The sequence below is a fragment of the Lissotriton helveticus genome, chromosome 12, assembly GCF_964261635.1.
Source record: "Lissotriton helveticus chromosome 12, aLisHel1.1, whole genome shotgun sequence".
NCBI classification, from domain to species: domain Eukaryota; kingdom Metazoa; phylum Chordata; class Amphibia; order Caudata; family Salamandridae; genus Lissotriton; species Lissotriton helveticus.
Window position 1 is genome coordinate 68,292,866 of NC_136073.1, and position 26,374 is coordinate 68,319,239.

At 42.3% G+C, this 26,374-nt stretch overlaps 1 protein-coding gene across 2 annotated transcripts in view; it reads left to right on the forward strand.

The window, feature by feature from the left end:
- The window catches only part of TNFSF13 (TNF superfamily member 13), a 144,986-nt gene extending 120,090 nt beyond the window's left edge, over window positions 1-24,896 (forward strand). For both annotated transcript variants that reach the window (XM_078669495.1, XM_078669494.1), the window contains exons 4-6: window positions 10,205-10,323; window positions 13,368-13,515; window positions 22,680-24,896. In XM_078669495.1, coding sequence (XP_078525621.1) covers window positions 10,205-10,323; window positions 13,368-13,515; window positions 22,680-22,789 — 377 coding nt within the window. In that variant the 3' untranslated portion in view covers window positions 22,790-24,896. The remainder of the gene's footprint in view (window positions 1-10,204; window positions 10,324-13,367; window positions 13,516-22,679) is intronic.
- The last annotated feature ends 1,478 nt before the right edge of the window (window positions 24,897-26,374 follow it).

Sequence of the window (26,374 nt, forward strand, 5' to 3'; positions counted from 1 at the left end):
GGGGGTATTCAGGCGCTGAGGTTCTGAATGCCTTCATTGAAGAGCCATGTCAAAGTGTGACAAAGTCTGTGATGTCATTGGCAAAACTGATGCAGAGTCCTGGTGATCTGTAATTGAGGGTTCCGCCTGGATAGAAGTTGGCTGTGATCCGTATCTTGAACATGAGGTGTTCCATGTAGCTGGCGGGTGTGTCCATGTAAGTGGTGCAGCTGATGGTATCTTTCAATATGATAGAGACTCCACTCTGGACTTGTGCTGACATCCTTGCCTGGCAATCTTGTAGACAGTTAGGATGATTTAGCTATGTCCGCTGCAGAGACTGGGTTTAGCTATGCTTCCAAGAGGAAGAGCAGTTCTATTGGATGGTCATGTAAGAGGTCCTATATCGACGTGTCATGTTTGGTGAGAGAGCGGTGTTGAGGAGCATGTTATGGTATGCTGTATCCGTTTTATAAAGCACAGCGAATCACACCCGAAGATGTATCTTGCCGCTCGGTCTCTTCATGTAAAATAACTAGCTTTTTTGCAATTTCTTAAATTGAGTGAAGTCTACACAGCTATGAAGATAACCAGGAAGTTGATTCCATGACCTCGGAGCCGTATAAGAAAAGGCTCTGCCACCGTATCTTGAGGCACGAATCTGAGGAATGGACAAAAGTGCCTTGTCGCTGGATCTCAGTGTGTGAGCCAGACAGTAATGATGCAGTTTGTCCTTCAGACACTGAGGGGATCTGCCTAGTAGAGCTTTGTGGACGAGGCAGCATATCTTAAAAAAGATGCGCTTTCTGACCGGTAGCCAATGGAGGGACCCGAGGATGGGGGCTGAGGGAGAGCTTGCTGGGAGGTTACAAACTAATCTGGCAGGCCATATTTGGCACAACTTGAAGTTTCATTAAAAGAGTGTCGCTGGCTGCCATAAGCAAGGCATTGTTGTACTCCAGGTGACTAATTATCAGGGAAGAAAACCGGTAGATAGAAGGTTATACGCTTGCGCTCTATTGTCAACAGTAATCGGTGAAACTTATTAGGGCTGCTACTAGGGATAAAGATGACGTCTATCTAACCATCACCATATAATGCAGAAAACCACATCAACAAAAGATAAGCACAGTATATCCCGAGCAAAGTTGAACAGTCATATTGTACAATTCATCAATCAAAAGTAAAACATCATATTCCAAGATGAGTGTCAGTCTTCTTCTTTAATGTTCACAACAGAATCCTTTCGATTACTAGCCAACACGTGTTTCGTCTAATTTAGCAGTATATGCATTTAGACTTCATCAGGGCTAGAATGTATAACAGAGACAACAGTTACAGACTGATTTTGTCAATGCAGAACATGTTCAAATTTATACAAAAGAGACAAGATTTATCTCAACCCAGTGACATCCATAACACAGCAAAAGACAGGAGCACCTAAAGCTACAATGCCTCATACCTGTCCAGGAAACAGATCAAAGCAGAATAACCCAATGTGAATACAGAGTGCTCTGAAAGTGAGCGAGAAAATGACTAAAAAAGTGTTCATAAATAATAAGTGCAAAGAAACTCTAAAGGAACCAAGAACAAAAAAGTGGAAAAAACCAAGAAAAATTAACGCTTACGAGCGTATCCAACCAAACAGAAACCCCAAAGGACGTGACTCCCAAGCAGACCCTGAGTGAATAGCAATAAATAAAAAAATGGAAATAATAAAAGCTCACCAGCGCATGTAATTACGAAGCTGGCGACACCACTAACTACCAGTTCCAAGTGGCGCGATAAGGGAGCTAAATGGGAAATATTTTAAAGAAAATATTTTACCAAGTGAAATCCATCTCGACATCGAAATGAAGCTGCCAATCCAAAATTTCTGGGTCATTATAATAGGTAAAGAGTCACACAAAAGGCTGTAATACTCACTATATTTGGAGTTCAAAGTAGGTTCCACGAAGAAGTAACACCTCAAGTTTAAAAGTTATCGAAACCCTCGCCAGGGCAAAGTCCGGTCACACAATCTAAAACAAGACATCTTAATTGAACCCTCAGTTATAAATTTATTATTTCGCCATATTTATACCCAAATAGAATCGAAATTCGGAATAATTAACGCAACCCAATCTAACGTGACAGTCCTGAGTAAGGACATGTCAAAGTTAAGAAATCATGAGTAAATCAGCTTGGAGGGTTGAGGAAGCTGTGTACCCTTTTCTTTCCCCAGGGTAAGATCAAAAGTTTATCAAAGGAAAAAGGGGACACTTGTAACACTTTTAAAACCGTTGGTTTCGGAAAAAGTGATTGGAAACCCTCAAAGAAAACAATGTAAATTGGGGAGTGCGGTATATGTGTTTCATCCGCCCCACATTGAAGTCATGGCAGTTATCATTGGGTATTCCAAAAAGTGATAGGTGCCAACCTCAACCAGAGGTACCTCCGGTCTCAAAGTGCAGTGTCAGAGATAGAGGATTTAATCCCACAAAAAGGTGTACAAAACAAACTTTACAAAAAAGGAAAACATCTTTAAAATAGGAGGAAAAAGCACCCAAAAAGTTTAATGGGGGTGAGCTCCCTCACATTAAAATGTGTTCATACTTGAAAAGATCGAGTTACTAGATCTATTGGTATTGATAAATTGTCACTAATACTCACACGATTTGTGCGGTATTCTTCAATTGGTCAGTCTTTACCAATCGTGATGCTAGGATCAGCGTTTTCTGAAAGAAAGTGATAAATAGACATACAACAAATCGTAGTAGTCAGAACAATCTGGTTGTACTGCAGGGATACATTGTCTGCATGGTCTGTTTTTTTGTTTTGTGTGGGACAATAATTATTTTATAACATTTTATAACATTTTGTCATCAACTTTTTTTACTAAGCTTTTGTGCATTTGGTTGGATTAAAGGACTGTGAGAAAACGACATTTGGACAATGGCAGTGACACAGTACAGGGCTATTGGGAAAACAGGGCCCTCTGTGCCATGATCGGACTAATTTTATCAAGATCATGATCGAATACTGTGTCATGTTAATTCCATGTCTCGCTATAAAAAACTCTGCATGAGAAGGAACAAAGGTGGGTGGACCGACTTGCCACTCATGAACATGGTCTTAACGATTCTGTTCCGTGGCACCAGTTTGCCAAAAAATGAAAGGAAATACCAGCGAATTGTTGTGAATCTCGGTGCCTTGTGGAATTAATTCTACACGTTACAACTTTCATTAACCAGCACTCCAGGAGGTTTACATCTGAGATCCCCCCTTTTTTCCTCCTTTTTTCCCCTTTTCCTCAAAAGTAACCCATTCACAAAGATTAATCTGTAAGTGGAATTTTTTATCATACCACGGTTCCTTTAAGAAATGGACCATGAAAGAAAAAAAAAAAAGGCTTGTACCTTTAAAAAAACGGAGCCTCTGACGCCCCAGTGACATCCGGGGGCAGAGCCAGCACAAGTCTGAGGAACGACCTCGCCGCGGGTAATGGAGTCTACACTTTGAAAACTTTCCCCGGTAAGATGCTCGAGCCGCTGTTTATTCTGATTTGGGTTTCCCTCTCAATCCAGCACTGCGCTTTATATAGCGGTAACCCCGTTGGAGACTAGCGTTCCTATAACACAGGTAGGACCAACTTTATTTGCCTCCTATTGTCTTTGAGAACAACGTAACCAAAATATAGCGTGTTCTCTTGAACTGACTTTCTCAAACTGATACGCTTGGTAAAATACAACTGGGACACGAGATACTTAACCCTATACCCATACACTAAGCAAAACGATTACTACCATGCAAATGTCTTGTTACCATCCCAAAATAATCGCCATTTCTCTATATGCGCGCAGCGCTGTGTCTTGAGATCTTCTCTCGCCTTTTTTAATATTGCCGCAATGTTATAGCGAGACATGGAATTAACATGACACAGTATTCGATCATGATCTTGATAAAATTAGTCCGATCATGGCACAGAGGGCCCTGTTTTCCCAATAGCCCTGTACTGTGTCACTGCCATTGTCCAAATGTCGTTTTCTCACAGTCCTTTAATCCAACCAAATGCACAAAAGCTTAGTAAAAAAAGTTGGTGACAAAATGTTATAAAATGTCATAAAATAATTATTGTCCCACACAAAACAAAAAAACAGACCATGCAGACAATGTATCCCTGCAGTACAACCAGATTGTTCTGACTACTACGATTTGTTGTATGTCTATTTATCACTTTCTTTCAGAAAACGCTGATCCTAGCATCACGATTGGTAAAGACTGACCAATTGAAGAATACCGCACAAATCGTGTGAGTATTAGTGACAATTTATCAATACCAATAGATCTAGTAACTCGATCTTTTCAAGTATGAACACATTTTAATGTGAGGGAGCTCACCCCCATTAAACTTTTTGGGTGCTTTTTCCTCCTATTTTAAAGATTTTTTCCTTTTTTGTAAAGTTTGTTTTGTACACCTTTTTGTGGGATTAAATCCTCTATCTCTGACACTGCACTTTGAGACTGGAGGTACCTCTGGTTGAGGTCGGCACCTATCACTTTGTGGAATACCCAATGATAACTGCCATGACTTCAATGTGGGGCGGATGAAACACATATACCGCACTCCCCAATTTACATTGTTTTCTTTGAGGGTTTCCAATCACTTTTTCCGAAACCAACGGTTTTAAAAGTGTTACAAGTGTCCCCTTTTTCCTTTGATAAACTTTTAAAGTTAAGAAATCACCTCAACCATATTTATACCAAAAGCAATCGTGTAAGCAAATATATACAAGAAACGGTCCCAATATAATTCAGAGAACCATTTATTTCGAATAAATGTCAATAATCGTCATACATTTAAAAAAAGGAGAGCCATACCATAAACCACACCAATTAATAAACAGCATCTTTAAACTAGAAGGTATAGAAATTAACAGCTTACAAAACACTCACCGAGTAGATTTCGTATTCCAAATGTCGGTGGCAGCACGAGTACGGCGTCTAGCACCCGCGCCATCTTTCAGTGTCAATAAATAGACAGTCAGAAACACAAAGGAAGGACCAAGTACTCCTCGATTTTAGACCATTCCAAAATGGCACCCATAAATTCACGTTTATGTCAGTGTATATTCAAAACTTTATTCGGCACTTGAACTGAACGTACGAGATGTTCAGAACCCGTTTCAACACATCCAAAATTAGATGCCATACCACTGTTCTCTCACAGTTCCAAAGATCAAAGTTAAAAACACGAACTGATTATAAAGCCTAAATCGTCATATTTAATAATCAAAATAATAATAATCAAGTGCTCAAAAGAAAAAAAAAGTAAGGATTAAACAATACAAAATAAAAGCAAAAATCAAAGCATGCATAAAGTCCACATTTGTAAAGTCCACATTTGTAAAGCGCACAATCACCCGTAAGGGTCTCTAGGCGCTGGGGGCCGTCGGGGAGATTAAGCGAGCTATTGCCCAGAGTCACATGGTGCTGGGCTAACCTGCCGCCGGAGCCGGGGATCGAACCGTGGTCCCCAGATTCCAGCGTCAGTCGCCCTGGCCGCGGCGCCATGCATAGACCGACCATGAAGTAAGAAAAGATCATAACAGCATGGATCAGTACAAAATATTGAACATATTAAACATAACAAAGCAGATAATCATAAAAACGTGAGCGAACAAAGCTGATTCCATATATACATAATAATGCAAATAGTACATCGGGTAGGCAGATAGCTAATTACATATAATTCCTAAGTCTGAACAAAAGAAACGACAGCATAGGTAAACAGGAAACACACATAATGTTATATGAAAACAGTACAGTCTGTTATCATGAAATGTTTCATCCTAAAAAATATTGCAATTCATTATCAAAATTCAAGCCCTTTTCTACAGCACGCAAATTCAGAATCCAGCGAGCCTCTCTCTGTCGGAGTCTAAGCTCTCTAGTACCTCCTCTCGCATCTATCAGGATATTCTCTATACCATGAAATGTGAAGGAAGGGTGAGTGCCCTGTGACTTACATTCAGCAGCATGAGCCGCAATAGGATATCTGATATCACGATTCTTCAGAGCCCTGAAGTGTTCTGGTATTCGATCCCTAAGTCTTCTAATGGTGCTCCCAATATAAATCAATTGGCATTTACAGATCACGGCATATACTACATAAGTAGTATTACAATCAATATGTGTAGTGATGTTAAAATTCTGCGAACCATTGTAACTGAAGAAACGTATGCCCTGTACCATCCTACTACACATACTACAATTTTCACATTTGAATGATCCAATGCTTCTTCTCTGTAGCCAATTGTGAGCGTGTGAATGTTGTCTCGGATAACTAGGGCTTAAAATGTTCTTAATTGACTTGCCTTTACGATATGTAACAGAAGGATAGCTTGAGATAAAAGGACGTAGCCCAGGATCTGATGTCAAAAGAAATCAGAATTTTTGTAAAATCCTATATACTTTAGAGGACAAGGTACTGTAGTTAGTAATAAGTCGCACAGGGGGCATGCTCTTATTCATGTTTTTATTCTTAGATTTCAATGTTTGTTCTCTAGGGAGCTTAATGATTCTTTGTTTAGCTTGTGCAATTACTTTAGTGTCATATCCACGTGACAGAAAACGTTGTTCCATATCGTCAATACACTCCCAAAAGTCTTGTTCCCTGGAGCAATTGCGACGTGCTCTATAAAGTTCTCCATAGGGTATAGAGTTGACTTGTGTTCTAGGGTGGGCACTCTGACCATGTAACACCGAGTTGCAAGAGGTTGGTTTTCAATGAAGTTTACTACAAACCTTACCATTTTCAATAAAAAGCTCCACATCAAGGAACACTATCCTCTCACTGTTGTGGTTCATGGTAAATGTCATGTTGAATTCATTGTTGTTCATATATGAACAACAATGAATTCAACATGACATATGACATATATGGGTGCCATTTTGGAATGGTCTAAAATCGAGGAGTACTTGGTCCTTCCTTTGTGTTTCTGACAGTGTATTTATTGACACTGAAAGATGGCGCGGGTGCTAGACGCCGTACTCATGCTGCCACCGACATTTGGAATACGAAATCTACTTGGTGAGTGTTTTGTAAGCTGTTAATTTCTATACCCTCTAGTTTAAAGACGCTGTTTATTAATTGGTGTGGTTTATGGTATGGCTCTCCTTTTTTTAAATGTATGACGATTATTGAAATTTATTTGAAATAAATGGTTCTCTGAATTATATTGGGACCGTTTCTTGTATATATTTGCTTACACGATTGCTTTTGGTATAAATATGGTTGAGGTGATTTCTTAGCTTTGACATGTCCTTACTCGGGACTGTCACGTTAGATTGGGTTGCGTTAATTATTCCGAATTTCGATTCTATTTGGGTATAAATATGGCGAAATAATAAATTTATAACTGAGGGTTCAATTAAGATGTCTTGTTTTAGATTGTGTGACCGGACTTTGCCCTGACGAGGGTTTCGATAACTTTTAAACTTGAGGTGTTACTTCTTCGTGGAACCTACTTTGAACTCCAAATATAGTGAGTATTACAGCCTTTTGTGTGACTCTTTACCTATTATAATGACCCAGACATTTTGGATTGGCAGCTTCATTTCGATGTCGAGATGGATTTCACTTGGTAAAATATTTTCTTTAAAATATTTCCCATTTAGCTCCCTTATCGCGCCACTTGGAACTGGTAGTTAGTGGTGTCGCCAGCTTCGTAATTACATGCGCTGGTGAGCTTTTATTATTTCCATTTTTTTATTTATTGCTATTCACTCAGGGTCTGCTTGGGAGTCACGTCCTTTGGGTATTCTGTTTGGTTGGATACGTTCGTAAGCGTTAATTTTTCTTGTTTTTTTCCACTTTTTTGTTCTTGGTTCCTTTAGAGTTTCTTTGCACTTATTATTTATGAACACTTTTTTAGTCATTTTCTCGCTCACTTTCAGAGCACTCTGTATTCACATTGGGTTATTCTGCTTTGATCTGTTTCCTGGACAGGTATGAGGCATTGTAGCTTTAGGTGCTCCTGTCTTTTGCTGTGTTATGGATGTCACTGGGTTGAGATAAATCTTGTCTCTTTTGTATAAATTTGAACATGTTCTGCATTGGCAAAATCAGTCTGTAACTGTTGTCTCTGTTATACATTCTAGCCCTGATGAAGTCTAAATGCATATACTGCTAAATTAGACGAAACACGTGTTGGCTAGTAATCGAAAGGATTCTGTTGTGAACATTAAAGAAGAAGACTGACATTCATCTTGGAATATGATGTTTTACTTTTGATTGATGAATTGTACAATATGACTGTTCAACTTTGCTCGGGATATACCGTGCTTGACTAATTATCAGGGCCTAGACCAGTGTTTTCTTGGCCAAGGCAGGAAACCAGGGAAAAAATTCCCCAGGAGACGCATTGTAGAAAAACATATACTTCTTGTCACGGCTACATGACTTTTCATGGTCAATTCATGGCCAATTTTTATACCTATGTTTTTTGCTGACAGACAGGGGCACAGGGCAATTTCCAATTCTGAGGGCCACCAGTCAGAGGACTAGAGATGTTGCACTTTACCAAACAGCAAAACCTCCATCTTTCTCATTATTCAATTGAAGACATTTCCTAGACATCCAGTCTTGGCAATCCAAACTTGATCAAATGATGATCTGTCCAGGTAAGGGGAGAAGATCCTCACTAACCAGGAGAGTGGAGTTAGGAAAGAGTAGGTCTAAAGTATGACCCGCAATATATGTGGGGCGTGTAATACATAAGCCCAGGTTTAGTGATTCCTAGTCTTCGAAAAGACCGGAAACCTCCAGTTTAGGGATGTCCTCATCATGGAAATTAAACTCTCCTAACAAAGGGAAATTATTAGAACAAAGTACATGGGGAGCGATACGTTCAATAAGCACATGGCTGACGTCTTTCTTAGACCCTGGAGGATGATAGACTAGAGCATCCTTCCAATGAGGACCTGTTTCTAGTTCAAGTTTAGATATACACAGTCACCCAGTCATCCTTAATGACTCAATGATTTGAACCTTAACAGGTTTGCAAAATGTAATAGCAACTCCAGCGCAAGATCTGGATTTCCTGTCCAGTCTGACCAGTTGGTAGTTGTCAGGCAGGGCCAAAGAAATACAGGGCAAGGCGGAGGCATTTAACCAAGTTTCTGTGAAGAAACAGAAGTCAGAAGAAAGCGATGTCACTCGGTCCCAGACTTCCATCAGCATGCATGATGAGAGTGTGGTATTTTGTGTGGGTTATGTTTGGTCTGCGAGCATGAACAGGTGAATGGTTTGTGTGAGTAAGTGGGGTGATGTGTGCTATTGGTGCAGGAATGCTGGTTGTAGTGTGTGGGAGAGTGCATGAGAACTTGCATGAGGTGCATGTGAACGCTCCTTCTGTTGTATGGTGCCGTGTGGCAGCCATGCGGCAAGCGGCAGCCAGGGGATGAGAGCATGGAGCAGGGTTGCAGTGGGTAGAGAGATAACCAGGGTTCCTCGCTCTAGACCCAGTCCAGGAGCAGACAGGCTTAACTTTGGAGCACCTTTGCCGCACCATCAATGCATGCATGCTGCAGCCGCCATAGAGAAAGTAGTGAAAGTCTGACCAAAAAGTGACTTATAAGTATCTTTAATCTGGAGCCCACACACTGAAGTGTGGAGAGGGAAACACACCTTCTCATTTCCAAAGGTACATTTTGAAAGGTCAAACCTGCTGAAATTTACTAGAAGATCTTTGCATAATCATGCACATTCCCTGACCCTACCTACCATCAGAGGTAAGACACACATGGTCAGTAAGGGAGCCCTGTAAACCATGAATGATTCAGAGAAGTGGGGGCAGGGAGATTCTGTGTGACATTCTGCATACACCATCCATCACAATGGAACTGATAATGTTAACTACTAGGCTAGTCAGATCTACAGGTACACCATCTGTGTTTTAGTGCCTTGAAGCACCTGGTTAGTAGATGGCACCAGCTTAGGCTCCATAGCAACATACATTTCCATGATTTAGACAAAAACATGTGCAGCATCCTTTGTAGGTGCTGCCCTTCTGTGGATCATCCATGGTATATCCCGCATAGCGGTATATCTGGAGGTTGGTGTCACTAACCCTTGTGTGAACTAAATGTCTACATGCACACTTGTCTTCCTATATGCACCTTGCCAGATAACCAGCACGGAGTACACGAGTGATATAATTCCTAATGGGTAATTTCTGCCTAGATGAGAAAGACCTGACAGAGCTGGAGTGGAAGCCCTTCCTTTCTCAAGGCAGCGCATTTGAAGTCAGGGGCAAAGCCATCACCCTGGATGAAGGTGGCCTCTATCTTGTCTACAGCCAGGTAAGTCCTTACCTACTGTGCCCCACAAGCTCTGCCAATGTACCCCAATCCTTGCCTGGCATTCCTTGTCTTAGGGGAGACTAAAGGCAGATCTGTGCAAGTTACTTCTCACCCCCAGGACCCCTTATTCCAATACCTGGACCCATAGAAACAACTCAGCCTCTGCACCATTTTCCTGACTTGTACCAAGCCTGCTATTCCAGAATTTAACTCCACTTGCAGCTCTGCCAATGTGCCTCAATCTTGTCCTGAAGTAGCTCTAATATTCTAATAGAGGATCTATAAGAAAGTAGATTATTTATTTGGATCAGCATGGGCTGCGGCGGCTGCCTCGGAATGGGAATGGTGACACGGGGGAATGGATAACAAAATATAATGGACTTAACTTCCCTTCGCCACAGCCGCCGCTGCATGCCTCTCCTCCGTCCTCTTCATCTGCACTGGCAGCATAGGAAGGAGGCTCTCCCAGCCAATTGCGACACTGTATGAGCAGCGTCATGCTTGGTCTGAGCAGCCTGTTTGGCTACTCAGGCAGTGGCTGTGAGCCTGGGCATGTTCTGCATTGGGCTGTGCAACACAGCCAGATCGAGAACATGCTAAGTGCGCATGAATGTTTGGCCGGCCCAAGTGGGCTGGCCAAACATGCATGCCCACTTAGGGAGTGCAAACCACTCCTCACTTTGCTCTGCCCCGCACCGACCTGGCTGGCTCCAGTCCTGCACAGAAAAATCACATGATAATAATGTCTTGCTATTATCATTTTATTTTTATTTTTGCACTGCTCAGATAGCAGTGGGGCGACGCTCCTCTGCCTCACCGGAGGAGCCACCGCTGGGTGTGGGTCCAACACAAGGAATAAGGCCACAGACTTTTCAAACACAGTTTCAATAATTTAAACCTGGGCCCAACCGCCTATTAACTATGGCACAGAGCAGACAGCCTTAACTTATGAAAATGTGTAACATATACAGCAGCAACAAAACAGTCAAAAGTTAAAACATAACACAATAAAAATCCCACAACCAGTTTCTCAAAATAGAGACACATTGAATGTGTAAAATGACACCAAAACAACAAAAATACAATAAGAGGCACCGTAGATGTGAATTTTTAAATAATTAAGGTAAAAAGTGCCAAGAAAAAGTAAAGCACCAATTAGAAGCCACTGCTCACTGTTAACCAGAACTGAGGCACAATTTCAGGCCAACTGCGATAGAGTACGGGATGGATACATTAAGTGGGTCATTCCAGTGGCAGATTTTACGTTGTGACTAGGGGCCTGATTTAGAGCTTGGCGGACAGGGTACTGTCTTGTAAATATAACCAAGTACCCTGCCGACGAACCCTCATTTAGACACAGGAGGGCACTAAGCTTTCGGTCGACAGATCCTTATTGGCTACGCCCCCATTGAAATAAGGGCCAATAGAGGAAGGACACTACACCGTGCACCTATTTAGGGTGAACAGTGTAATGTGCTTTTTTTCTATCCCTCACTACTAGTTTTCTGAAAAACAAAAACTTTGGAAAAGTTTATTGAACGCCCGTCAAAACTGATGGCTGCCGTACCCCAAATATGTTGTACCTTTCAATGTAAGGAGATAATCATTGCTTTGTCCATCAAGGTGGCGGAGGTAAGGTTCTCGGCCACCATGATGGACTGCACTCAATCGGGCCCATTAATTTCTGAAATGAAAGTCAAAATCACCCAGCAGGGTAAAGCTGCAGTGTATCCAGCAAAGTCTTCTCAAAGTCGGAAAGCTGTTGGATGAGGTCCCGCTGAAGATGTTGGTTTTGGTGGGAAAACTGAGTGGGAGAAATTCTAATTTCAAGGCCACTGAAGTCATTGCATCAGGCAGATACTTTGCGCTCCTTCACCTGGTCATATGTCTAACTTTTGACTTAGGGCCTAATTTGGGGTTTTACAGGGAGGTGGAGGACTTAATGTCCACCAATTTGAGAGATGTTCGCCCGCCTGGGAATTGTTTGTGTATTGGAAGTGAGCAAGGAGGTGAAGCAGCAAAAACTGTTTTGGGGATCAGTACTGCAATAGCATGGGAGTGCTGCAGCTCAGAACTGAGGTGCACTAGGGGTGGGGTGGGTTCAACTGGATGAATAGCAGCATGTACTACAGATCAGGACAGAGAGTTATAGGCTGAGTTGTTTTTGTGGGCCCCAGTACAGTTTCACTTTGCCACTGGATTCAAGCTAGCCTGGCTGATGACAGCTGATTAGCCTGAAACCGGTCCCAGGATGCTTGTTTTCGGTCCAGAGAAGACACGGCTTGGCAGTTCGGGCTGGACTGCACCCATGAGACTGATTTGCATATGGCCATGTCTGAACTGGGGTGGTGGAGTGAGCTAAAGAATGATGATGGATAAAACCGAGATCAGTTGACTGGGGGTGAGTGCTTGCAATGTTCAACACTCCGTCCATCATCCCCTTTGGTTTTGCTTTGTTCGCCCTAGTACTGTAATAGCAGCGGGTGATGCTGGTCACAGTTCAGCTGCATTTGATTAAGCATGATTTTAGGTCTCAGTACTGGAAATTAAGGGGTACTGCATCTTAAAATTGGGGTACATTGACCGGGCTGTGTTCTAGTGTCCTTATATGGAAATAGCTAGGAGTGCTGCAGGTCAGTACTGAGATGCATTGGCCGAGCTCTGTGTGGGTTCCAGTGCTGGAATAGTAGCAGAGCTAAAGGTCAAGCCAAATCTGTATAGAGACAGCTGTGTGTGGATCCTGTGAGATAATGGCCTCCCCCAATTTTTGGGGCTGATGCTGCAGTCTCCAGTGTATGTGTCTGTCCCGTGAAACATGGCAGAATTACTAACTCCTAATTGGCATATTTAACTTTCCGATAAGGCCACAGTATATAGTGTAAGACAATACATCAATTCCAAACTACTTCCCATCCCTTACTAGCCATAACCTGGAAAACCCTGTTGATGGCCATGATAGATGCATGCAAACATTTCAAGTTCCTCTTAACTGGAGCATCGCACCCGCTCACTCTAGCTGATACTTGCTGATTGGTCCTTTTCAGGTTCTGTACAATGACAGCACCTTCACCATGGGTCACATAGTCACACGGTGGCCGGATGGAGATGCCGACAAGGCGGAGGAGCTCTTTCGTTGCATCCAGAGTATGCCCGGGAATGAGGAGATAGCCTACAATAGCTGCTACAGTGGGGGTAAGTCCTAGGAGCATCGTCCCATGCCAGGCCGCCCCACTGAATAGGAAAACTCTGAGGGCCATATTATCAAGAATGGGCAATAACATTTACTGCCGCTAAAGCAGCGATAAGGGGCTTGATAATATGCCCTAGAGAATTCCAATAGATGCCCAGGCTCTGGTGGGAAGGACATCAAACCTGGGCTTCTATTGGAATTTTCTAGGGCATAATATCAAGCCCCTTATCGCCGCTTTAGCGGCAGTTTCCTGCCGCTAAATCGGCGATAATGTTACACCCGTTCTTGATAATATGGCCCTGGGTTTTCCACCAGTTGATGGCTCTGCATCGCCAGTTCAGTCAGCAGCCGAGTAAGTCAAGTTATTGTATGATACATTGACAAGCCACCTACTAAGACCGTAACTTATTATCAATTTAGTTGCTTTCATTTAGCTTAAAATGTGGTTAAGATGAGATGACCAAGATCCCCTTTCAAAACCTGTATTAAGTTACTACAGATTGTTTTGAATGTAATTGTACTCTTTGGTACCTCATTGTAGTGATGTGTGGTGCCAAACTGCTTTGGCAGACGAGTAGCATTCTGAATACTTCATTAGTAAGGCTGTGGGTGTGTTGTGTGTAGTGTTAGTAGTGTTCATGAAAAATCAGAGAGTGTCTTTGGGAGACTCTGTGAGACATCATTGTTTTCTTTCTAGTGCTCTATCCTGACAGGAGTGATCCAGTTTACTATTATCCCAGTGCAGCTTAATTAAAATTAGTTTAGGGGAGTGCATATGGTGTTTTGTAAATTAAAGTGCTATGCTGCCACAGTTTTAGCTTTAAATTTGAGGTATTGATTTGCCCTTCCACATATCCTGCATCGTACAGGGAGCAAACCTCACCTGAACCTCCCTCAGAGCTCAGATGATAGCGACGGGGCAACGACGGATAGAGCGGGGCCTCAGTTTTTCCTGAGCAATGGACCAGGAGAGGTGACGTTTGCTCCCTGTACGATGCAGAGACAACTTGTACTGCTTGTTACAGAGGACTCAGAACAACATGTTTGACACAGTTGTATCCTTTGATTGATTTAGTTTATTCATTCACTTATTTTGCAGTAGCAAACGTTAAGGACTGTGGCCCTGAAGAAAGCCGTGGGATTGTTTCCCTGATAGGCTGAAACATGTTGTCCGTACATATGCAGTTATATGGTTAGACTGCATCTTTGCACTGTTCTTGGTTTTAGTAAGGGAGCGATCAAGTGATATTAAAATTGTGTATTGATCTTCTATCCTTTTTTAACTCACCACATTATATATTTTGCACTGCACAGGACTCCATCATGATCTCAGCTCATAAGGTCTTCACTACATCTTGAGATGTGATCCAGACAACTATATGGGATTGATTAGTCTCAATGATCATGGGACGACACCATTCCAACGTGGATGACCAAATGAGAATACATGATCTACATCTGACATTGATGGACATCCATTTCTTCTCTGTATGGGTCTATTCGACATTTGTAGTGAATTCCCTTACACAGGCTATATAGGTTGGTAATTTATTGGTTAGCTACATGGTACATAGCCTCAGCAAAAATCTACTCACTTAGTTAGTAAGGTTTTTTCGATAATTTAGAGCACACTAGGCTCTGATATAGACCCCCATTGTGTGTTTTTGGTAGTGAAACCACCACATCAGCCAAAGCAAAGTACTTTAGCAACACCATCAGTGAAGTCACCAACATAAGCGGAATGCTGTTCAAGACAATCGAGAACTGCAACAACTCCCTGCCGGACCCACATATCCCTCACTCCATAGAAAAGTGCTATGCCCTCAACCCCTACTTCATTGACAAAATAGAGAAGATCCGTCAGCACATCGTCACCAAGCCTGCTTTAACTCTTACACCCACTCCTTCCCATACAATACTGCAATGCTTAGCCTTGAAAACCCTACCTTTCCCTGATCTTGCCAACATACTCAACTCCTCTGAAGCCACTTCAGCGCTCTCTCTGGAGAAGCTCTCTTAACCCCATTTACCATTGTCAGTGCCTCCCTCACCCAGAGCATCTTCCCAGAAGCTCTCAAGACAGACCAGATTCATTTCCTAAAGAGGCCTACACTAGACCTTAATGACTGTGCCAAATACCGGCAAATCACTCACCTACCATTCATCGGCAAGATCGTTGAAAAAGCAGTCTATGTCAAACTCCAAGATCACGTCAGTGCTAACCATAATCTGCATGACTACCAGACTGGCTTCTGACCACACCACATGAAGGAAATCACCACCTTACACTTCGTAGTTGATGTCCTCTGGACAATAGATGAAGATTATTATTATTATTCACGTGACGCCGCTAGACTTCCGTGTACTACAATGCGTACCACGCCGAAAGAGCATGTTTTTGCAAATTGGAAGCATCAATTGCGACTAAATGAGGAAGATGTTTGGCTCGCCATAAGGATTTAACACCTTTATTTAAAGTCCTTTGGACAAACGAATTAGAAACAAGACCAGGACTACTAATGATAGTCAATTGATTATCCCCAATATTCCAGAGGTCAGAATTGGACCATACTGCGAAGGGTCACTGCCAAATGCACACTGTGTTGTCCTGAAGATGGTCTGAGGGATTAATACATTTGAAGACCGAAACGTCGACTACATAGTCCATTTCTTGATGTGTAAATATTTGTACCAGTGATTATTTTATTCTTGAAAGATACATGTCACATATTGTCTTATTTTGGATTGGACTTTTGTGCAAATGAATTACAGGTAGAATTGTCAAATTCCTTATTCATTTGTAAGCATTGTAATCAACACTAATAGTTGATATGTACCCTACTTATTTGTGAGCATTATAAAATAAGAAATATTTTTCTAAAATTGATTATCCCATGTTGTTGTTATTTTTTATCTTTAGTGTGGCTATATTAATTACATAGGCCCAGATGTAGGTAAAATAGATTTACCGATTTTTAATTACCGAATTTTACCGATTCGGTAATTAAAAATCGGTAAATCTAAGGGGTGGATATGTAGGAACATCCAGATGTTCCTTTTACCGAATCGGTAAAAATCTGTATTTACCGATTCGGTAAATACCGACCGGTAATGCCCATTCATTCCTATGGGCTGCAAAGCCCATAGGAATGAATGGGCATTACCGATTCGGTATTTACCGAATCGGTAAATACCGAATTCCACAAGGGTGCAGGGGGTGTCACTTTGACACCCTCTGGCACCCCCAAAAGAGGCTCGGGTGCCATGTGGCAGGCATACCTGCCCTAAGGGCAGGTCTGCCTGTCATATGGCACAGGTGTGCATGCACACATGTGCATGCACACCGGAATCGGTATTTTACCATCAAATATATTTGATGGTAAAATACAGATTCGGTAAGGGTTGTGGGACTCAGAAGAGTCCCACCTACATATCAAATTAAACGAATAGGTAAAAATACTGAATCGGTATTTTACAGATTCGGTAAATTTACCGATCGGTAAATTTACCGAATCTGTAAAATATGTGGCCCTACATACCATTCCTGCAATACCGGTCGGTAACGGCCGAAAATACTGATTTTCGGCCGTTACCGACCGACCTACATCGGGCCCTCGGTCTTTTCTTTTGTATTGAGTACCAGAATATTATAAATGAATTTAAATGACAGCAGATATCAATTTGAGTCATTAGATGATTGTTAAAACTGAAAGACAACTCTAGGGGCCAGATGTAGGTTGCCAAATACCGGTTGGTAACGGCCGAATTCGGCCGTTACCGACCGGTATTTGGGATTTGACATTTAGGGGGCCTCATATTTACAGAATTGGTATATTTACCGATTCGGTAAATTTACCGATTCTGTAAATCCACATGTAGGTGGCACTTCAAAGAGTGCCACAGGCCCTTTAGGAGTCGGTATTTACCACCCAATCCTATTGGGTGGTAAAATACCGAATTCCAGTGTACATGCACATCTGTGCATGTACACCTATGCCATGTGACACACAGACATGCCCTTAGGGCATGTCTGTGTGCCACATGGCACACAAGCCTGCAATTGGGGTGCTACAGGGTGTCAAAGTGACACCCCGTTCCCCCTGCTAGGATTCGGTATTTACCGATTCGGTAAATACCGAATCTGTATTTCCCATTGATTCCTATGGGCTTCAAGGCCCATAGGAATCAATGGGAAATACCGATTCGGTATTTACCGAATCGGTAAATACCAAATCTTACAGAATCGGTAATTGCAAAAGTAAAATTACCTACATTTGCCTCCTTCCAATTTACCTACTTTTAAATACCGAATCGGTAGGATTCGGTATTTAAGAGTAGGTAAATCGGAATTACCTACACCTGGCTCAAAATCTGAAATCTGTGTGACAAACAAATTCCCTTGCTGGCATCTTAAACCTTATAATGTGATTATCTGCCCAAGCCCGCAAGGGTATATTGGGTTTTCCCACCTCCTCTTTGTTAATGTGGAAGCGACGTGCAACAGGGATCCAGTGCAGTTCGCGGAGCAGGTTAGTGGTGGAATAGAGCTTGGGACGATGCATTCTGCACTTTTTGAAGATGTCTAAGGAGATTCTTCATTGCTCCAAGACACAAGATATTTCTGTAGTTGAGCCTCAAGATCACCAAGACCTGAATCACAGTTTGTTAGGCCAAAAACAGACGGCACCCCAAGATGGCGGCCACTTTAGAGATCTGAAAACTCATAGAAAGATTTGCATCCAGCCAAAAACCTAGGTTTTTGACTACTGGGACAGGGACAGGGAGGGTACATATCACATCAGGACATAATTGTGGGCCCCAGAGATGGGGAAGGTTTCCCAGCACCAGCACCTCAGTCTTGTCTCCATTTAAGATAAGAAAGAAAGAATTTATCCAAGAGCAGACTTGATTAAGAGGATGTATGACGTTACAACGCATACTTTTACATCGCATGCCTTTACAACGCGGTTTTTACATCGCATACCATTACAACGCATAGTGCTTTTAGGCGCTGGATAGTGATTTATTTAATTTACTATTCCAACTCGAGTCCCCGTGGATAGTAGGGAAGGTGTTGGATAGTATATTAAATACATTCCCTATCCTAGAGCGCCCCCCAGCGCTATGCGTTGTAATGGTTTGCGTTGTAAAAGTTGCGTTGTAATGATAGTGCGTTGTAAAAGTTTCGTTGTAAAGGATGTTTCCCGATTAAGACAGCTGTTCAGTGTCACTGAACTCTTATTCTCCTCGGAAGACAGGGAGACAAAGATCTGGGAGTCATCGGCATAGGATAGAAGTGTGAAGCCATGTTTTTTCACCAGGTATGCTTGAGGCCTTATGTACAAGTTAAAAAAAAGAGACCTGAGGGTGGAGCCCTGAAAAAACCCCGGATGACAGAGGGTGCTACTTAGATGACCCCGGTTTCCTGATATTGCTGGAACTCTCTGCAGTGCCGTTTGCAAGCTATTGGAACTGGGGAGGTGAGGCGGGCAATCTGCTGAGTGGAGAGGGATAGACAAGAGGGCAGGAGGAACAGAAAAAAGAAAACAAAATCACTTACCTGCCTGGCATTTCCTCGCTTGTCCCGGTCTTCTTTTCCACTCCAGCATGGGCCCAGTGAACTCCCTTAACAAATCATGGTGCTGCTCTCATGCTATGAGAGCAGCGCCAGGGTTGGATGGAGCGGGCAGGCTGGACGTTTCTTCAGGCCCTGTAGACCTGAGATACCTACGGGTTTTTGTGCGCTTTACAAGTTGTTTAAATAAATGAAATAAATAAATCAATAGACCTGTACTTGGTCTCCACCCAGCAGTCTAAGACAGCCAGGTGGAGAGCTTCAAAGTGTGCATGTCACTTTGGCCAGCACAAGAAAGCCACCCAAAGTGACATGCGCACTTTGGAGCATCCAACCAGCCACTGCTCCTGTCCTCTGCTGCCAATCGGCAGCAGAGGACACGCCCCCACATCTCTGGGCTCAATCTGTTGCAGTGTGGTGAGTGTGCACATTTTATTTTTCCTGTGAAGTTCACAACGGGCAGGGGGCGACAGTCTTTTACCGGTTCTCCTCCTAGCTTTCTAATTGGCACCAGTTTGTTTACATGGGCTCCTTTAGGTCACAAAAGATTTCTATAACTTGTGGAGTCTCCCAGAGCTCCATACTGTCTTCTGTCATATTCAACCTATAAATGGAGCCGCTTGGTGCTTTCCTCACAGATAACAGCGTCACCAATATGCCGACGATGCACAACTCTACTCGAAAGTCTCTGCTTCAGACATCAAATGCTTCGATTTATGCTTGCCCATCATTCAGACCTGGATGTCCAACGCCTACCTAAAGCTCATCCCAACCAAAACAGAATTCATGTTATTTGCCAATAACAAGAAACGAGAAACAGTGCATGCATGGCTCAATGGCATTTACGTTGACAGGTTTGAACACAACTTTTACTGAATGCCACGTCACTTGGAAACACCCTGGATACCAACTTCACTTTCAAGGAACACATTGCCAAAAAACAAGGATGGCCTGGTAGCAGCTCTCTCTTCTGAAGGAAGAAAATCAACCAACTTCTTCCAGAAAGCAACTACAGAACTGCTGTGCAAGCCCTCACACTCTTGCTCTTGATGGTGGAAATGCCCTACTCCATAGCCTCTCAGACTCCACACTGGCATCACTTAGGGACACCTTACATGCTGCAGCAAATCTCATCCACAGCCTGAAGGAATATAATGATATCAATCGCATTCTGATGGAACTCCATTGGCTCCCCTTGCTGGCCAAGACCATCTTCAAAGCCAGCTGCTTCATTTACAAAGCTGTCGTGATCAGCACCCCTGTTTGTCTTGCAAGCTGACCATCTCTGGTGGGCCTCGGCACGCCCGCAGCCCGGACACCAACAAATTGCAAACTAAGAAGTGTAACAGAAATAAGCGCAAGATAATAGGTAATTTCCAACGAAGCACCCAGGATTTGGAACATCATTCCTTTATCCAACAAGAGCACCCCAACACTGCTCTAATTTAGAAAAGAGTTAAAGACTCACCCCTTTAAAGATCACTACATCAAAATGCATTAACTTACACAACCCAACTTCCTCTCCTCCTACTCCTTGACTTTATGCTTAGCTTTGACCATGTACAGCGCTCCACTATCTTTTGGCAAGGTATGAGCTCTAGAAATACCATATACCTACAAACATACAGAGAGTCGCTAGACGTTTTAGGGAACATGGATGAAAAATGTGTCAGCTTCACCCAATACTCAAACAAATGGCACACAACCCAGACAGGGATAGTAACAGTGGGTGTTACAACAGGAATATTATGGATCAAAAGACTTGATTGTGAAGTGCAGTAAGGCCTTATGATTGGATTGAAATGTTCCCCTTTTTGTAATAACAATACCACATGGCCAGTTTTTGGTTTCAATTACCAGTTCATTACCAGTCAGTTTCCCCACAATTGTCTCTTAATAAGCTTTCCATACCTCTGTTTTCAGCTGGTCCCCATATGCGTATACCATTTTGCATACATTCTTGGTACTTGTCACAAAGAAACCAGCATCACATTGGCTAAACAAAATTCTTCTATAATTTCCATCATTTTTCATATTAATTCATATTGTTTTCTGTATAACCGGAGCCTACACTCCTTTGCTGCTGGAGAATGAAGTAAACTACATTAAGCAATAGAAGACTTGGTTAATGGACATCTAACAGGAATAGGCTCACTTGGGCTAAATAACTTTATAAGTGATAGAATTTAAATTGTGAACAGAGCAATGAAATATGTACATAATCAGAGATTATGGGGGTTATAAGATATTTTGGAAATCAATTAGATATGGATAATGTCAGAATGAACTATGAAATTTATTGTGCAATTGAAGGAATGAAATTATTATTCCATAAGCTCATTTGTGGATATGATTTGAATCGTATTCCTTTCAATGTCTGCACCACTTTGGGATATGTATAGTAATCTTTCTATATTTTTATGAATCATGTTGAGTATGTCATTTATTTCTACAAATGTATATCAGAAAAAGAGATAATGCACTTTTGGTCTGAGGAAGGTCTTTGTAAGACCGAAACGTGTTGCTGTGAATGACATATAGGCTTACAGACAGAAACAACAAAAAATGATTGCACACAAAAAGACTTGCGGTACCTGTGTTCTTTGTGACAGCTACTGAGTCAGGTGTGTTTGGATATATATAGCGAGAGAGTGTTATGCTTCTTTTTGTCTCTTTCACTTTCCCTTATAAAAAATTGTTTCTTGGTTACTGACTGCTAAGGCACTGTTAGCAGTTCACACGTAAAAGACACCATGGTAGATTTAAGTACTGCTTAGTTACTAGCATGTGCAACTTCAAGTGCCATCCTATTTTTGAAGTTCAGATCCTGGGGCTGCAGGTGGAGAGTGCCTGCCTTCTGGGCTTTTCATTTTTAAAATTCCTGATTTCCAGTCCATATCTCAAAAATAAAGAAAACCACTTACCTTGCGCTTGCTGTATCGCCGAGTTGGCAAAGTGGCAAGCGCAAGGTAAGTGTATTTTTTATTTTCTTTATTTAATTTTCCCTCGTCGTCATCTGTTGACTTCCCCCCATCCTGCCTCCTATTCCACCACTCTAACCTCCATGGCCACTCCGGGCGAAAGACACTTATTTGACATGGTGAATTTTTCGCCGAGGTAGCATTCCTCAACCCTTGTACGTGATGCTGTTGATCTTGAAGATGTTGCAGGCTTTTAGGGGGAACGTGTTGGCTGTCAGAAAGGGGTGAAGCCGTAACGGTTCATTTTGGAGAGCCAGGCTTGAATTTGTGACTGTTTGTTGTTGTCAACCATTTGGTCTTGTTGGACGAAGCTTCAGATAGGTGCTAGCCAACCAGTTCTGGATGAGGTCAAGGCAGCACTTGAGGTCCTAAATGTTGTGAGCAGCATAGATTTATTGGCAGTGTCAGTGTTGTGTGTCATGAGCGCATTGATGAATCTTGACCCTGTTGTCGGTGAGTAGAATTCCCATGTGTTCCAAGTCGAAGTAATACCTCTTAGCAGTATCAACAGCAAAAGGTATTGACTGATTACCCATTTGTCCTCTCTGCTTTAGTTTCCTCAGTTTCCTCACTTGCCCTCAATGTCTTCTTTTTGTATTGTCATTTGCAGGTGTTTTCAAGCTTCACAAAGGTGATGTCATCCGACTGCACATTCCACGGACGAATGCCTCTGTCGATATGAAGGGCAATGCCACATTTTTGGGACTGGTGAAACTCTAACCGAGGAGGTGCATGAAGGGACCTGGTGTTAACCTGTGTCTAGAAAGTACAATGTTATGCCACCTTGGTGAAGACGGATTCTCCTGCTGAACTACTAAAGGCCAGGGTGTGTACTGTCTAACAGTGGCACTTGGAAATGCACAGTACCTATGGCAAACAACCGGCCAGCTAGCCACTAAAGAACCTTGGACCACGCGGAATTCCATTGGAACCCCATCTCATAAACATTCTGCCTGGCTCTGGGGACTTAAGACCTGGCTAGAACAAGAGCCAGGAGAGAGTAGACTTCTCTTGCCAAAGCAGATTGAAGAAGGACGTTTGAGGTGGGTTTTCTTTTCTATGCCGCAAACTCTTGAGTTCCTGGACAGTACATAAGAGGAGTTCAAGATGTCAGTAGTGGTTCAGTGCCCATGCTTTCTCTGGCTGGTCTCTAGGTGATATGGTGAAAGGCACCCACATGCCATATGTCCTGGTGGTTGGTGGGGCCCCGGGAACCGAAAGGGAAGTTTTGCGAACAAGCGGATCTTCTCCTTTTGGTTTTATGCTTATTTCTGGCTTTACTCCAACGTCCGCCCTCAACACACTCTACTTTTTCACTCTCTTTACTTATTTCTTTCACTGTCCAAGTTCTACCTCTTTCTCAATAATTTACTAAGGGGCAACCTTTCATTATAATAGGCTAGGCAGCAGACTTAGAGCACCCTTCTAGGTTTGGGTCACCTTTTTAATAAAATACATAAAAATGTGCATTTCCAACAGTGTCAAAATGCAATCGTTCCTGGAGCAACAAACATCCTTGCAATATTCCTGAGTTCTTTCTCTTCTCTACACTGTGCCATTCACTCGCTTTACCCCTTATTTCCTCGCTTTCTCTCTTCCCTCCCTCCCTGTTCCCTCTTCACTCGTATCAGCAAGGACTTGGTCTTCTACTGCCGCCAGGTGTTGATCTCACTTTGGTCTTTTTTTGTGATTTCCTGGAGCAACACTGGACATAGCACTTCTTCCCTAGACATGTTATCTCAAAGTAGAGCCAGGCCCACAGGCAGGAACCCTAAATTATATAACTATATTTATATCAAAGCAGAACTTCCCCTTAAACTGGGATTAAAAGGGGAGGGTAGTTCTAGACACCCCTCCACATTCGCTTCAACACAGTTTGTGCTCTTATGTCTGTCTTGTCAACATCACTGGGCCTAATTTTCAAAAATGTTTGCAACATAAAAGTTCAATTTTAGTTAGTAATTTGATACCTGAGTCACAAATACTGGATTTGTGGGACTTTACAAAGCATTTACTCAAGTCGAAAGGTTCATGAGCATTGGGTCCTTGCCCAATGAGTACGTCTGCATTAAAAAAGGTAACAGGGGTGGTAAGAGATGCTTAGAAAGGATCAGGCTAATTGAAAACAGCAGGTGTGGGGAATACTACACGAGGGTACACTTATAAAAGACAAATGTGGCTTCACCGGACTGCGGGAATATGCTCCATCAATATCTAGAGACAGTCAGCAATTCAGTGTGGACCATCAATGGAGATGAAAAGTATAGCAAGGAAGACCTTCACATGAGCCAACAGGGAGCCCTCTGTAGAGTAAACCAGTTCTTATTAGGCCCAGACAAACAAAACTACTTGTAGACTTAATGAGGGAACAGTAGATCTCAAGAATGACAACTGAACTCAAACCACCCTCTGAACCTTCTACACCCTCTTGCAGCAAGATGGCATAATTACAATAGCCCCCTTCTTTAACGTCCATGCCAAGTCAAAATAATGGTGCAAGATCAGAAAGTGCAAAAACAGATGACATGGGAAAATTAGATACGGAGTAAAATGTAGCATTTGTTGCACACATATGAACATATCCATTTCCATTTTATTTGTCAATGCCACCAGTATTGTTTGTTTTATTAATGTATTCATTATTTTTGTTTGCCCATCGCTTTGAGACAGTATGGGTTGTACATAGATTGTTTATACCATCTGATTGCAAGTCTGTCTGTCTCAATATCCTTGGATGTGAACTTTACCCCATTATCTGTTACTAATTCTAAAGGTAAACTTTGTCTTCCAAAATTTAATTGAATAAACATATACCAAATATATGGCATATGTTTTGTTTCTTTGAATTTCCTACATTAGATCTATAAAATGCATTCCTTTTTTCCTCCCATCCCCTGTTTGGTTCTAGTCATAGTCATAGTCATAATTTCTTGTATAGCGCACATTTCACAAAAGTCTCAAGGCGCTTAGCAACAAACGACAACCAAGTGTAGAGGGGGGTTGGAGAAGAGTTCATTGGGAAAGAGCCAGGTTTTTAAGCCCTTACGAAAAGCCTGATGATTGGAAAGAGACAGCAGATGTACAGGTAGCTTGTTCCAAAGTTGGGGGGCTATGTAGGAAAAAGCTCTACATCCCATTCTCGATGTTCTAGCCCTAGGCTGTACCAGAAGGGCCTTGGTGCTAGACCTTAAGGTTCTGGAGGGTTTGTACCTGACAACTTTCTAAGCAAGGTAAGAAGGTCCTGTCCCATGTAGAAGTTTGTGTGTGAGACTAAGGATCTTAAACTGGCTTCTTTGTCGCACTGGAAGCCAGTGCAATTGTCTAAGACAGGGCAAAGAGGGGGACCTGGGGGGCATACCTAGCACCAAGCGTGCGGCGGCATTTTGGAGGGTTTGAAGCTTATTCAACAGTCCCTCGTTGATGGAGGTATACATTGCATTGCCGTAATCCAGACGGCTAACGACCAGTCCTTGAACCAGAGGTTTTCTGGACTCAATGGGTAGCCATCTGAAAATCTTCCGCAATTTTCGTAGTATACCATAACAGATGCCTGATACTTGGGTAACCTGAGCCTTCATAGAAAGGGCACATTCGAGCATTATTCCCAGGTCACGAACCGCTTCTTTGGGCTAGTTCTGAAGGCCACCAATCATGCGACCATTGTGTCTTTGCCTTGCCAAAAAGCATAATTTCTGTCTTGCTAAAGTTAAGTTGGAGTTTTTTCCATTAATCCATTCGCTAATCTGAATCATACACCTCTTAAATCTGGTTCGGGTGTCAAGAACATCTAAACTACAGGTGATAAGAACCTGAGTATCGTCCGCTTAGGATACTGTGGAAAAACCATAGGATTTTATAATTCTGGCCAAAGGTGTGAGATAAATGTTCAATAACATGGGACTCAGAATAGACCCTTGAGGTACCCCGACAGAGAGAGGAGTCATGCTACATTCCAAGGAGTTGACCCTAATATAAGTATGCCGGTCAGCAAGGTAACCCTTGAACTAGAGCGTTTTTCTTCTCAATTTGTATGCTTATCTTCCATGTCTTCACCCAAACATCAACTTTAAGATCTATTGTGGGACTTCAGGACAACTCTTTGTAGATAAAGTCTTCCTTACATGCTCTTCATGTGCTAAAGTAAAAAAAAATCCACCTCGAGGGGTGCCAACAAATGTTCACCTTCAACCATTATACCTTTCTCCACTAAAAACTTTTCATTCGCCCTCCCATACGTGTTCTGCCCTGGAACATAGTCAACATGATTTTAAAAAAGTCCTGCAAACTTTCCATTAGCCAACGGCT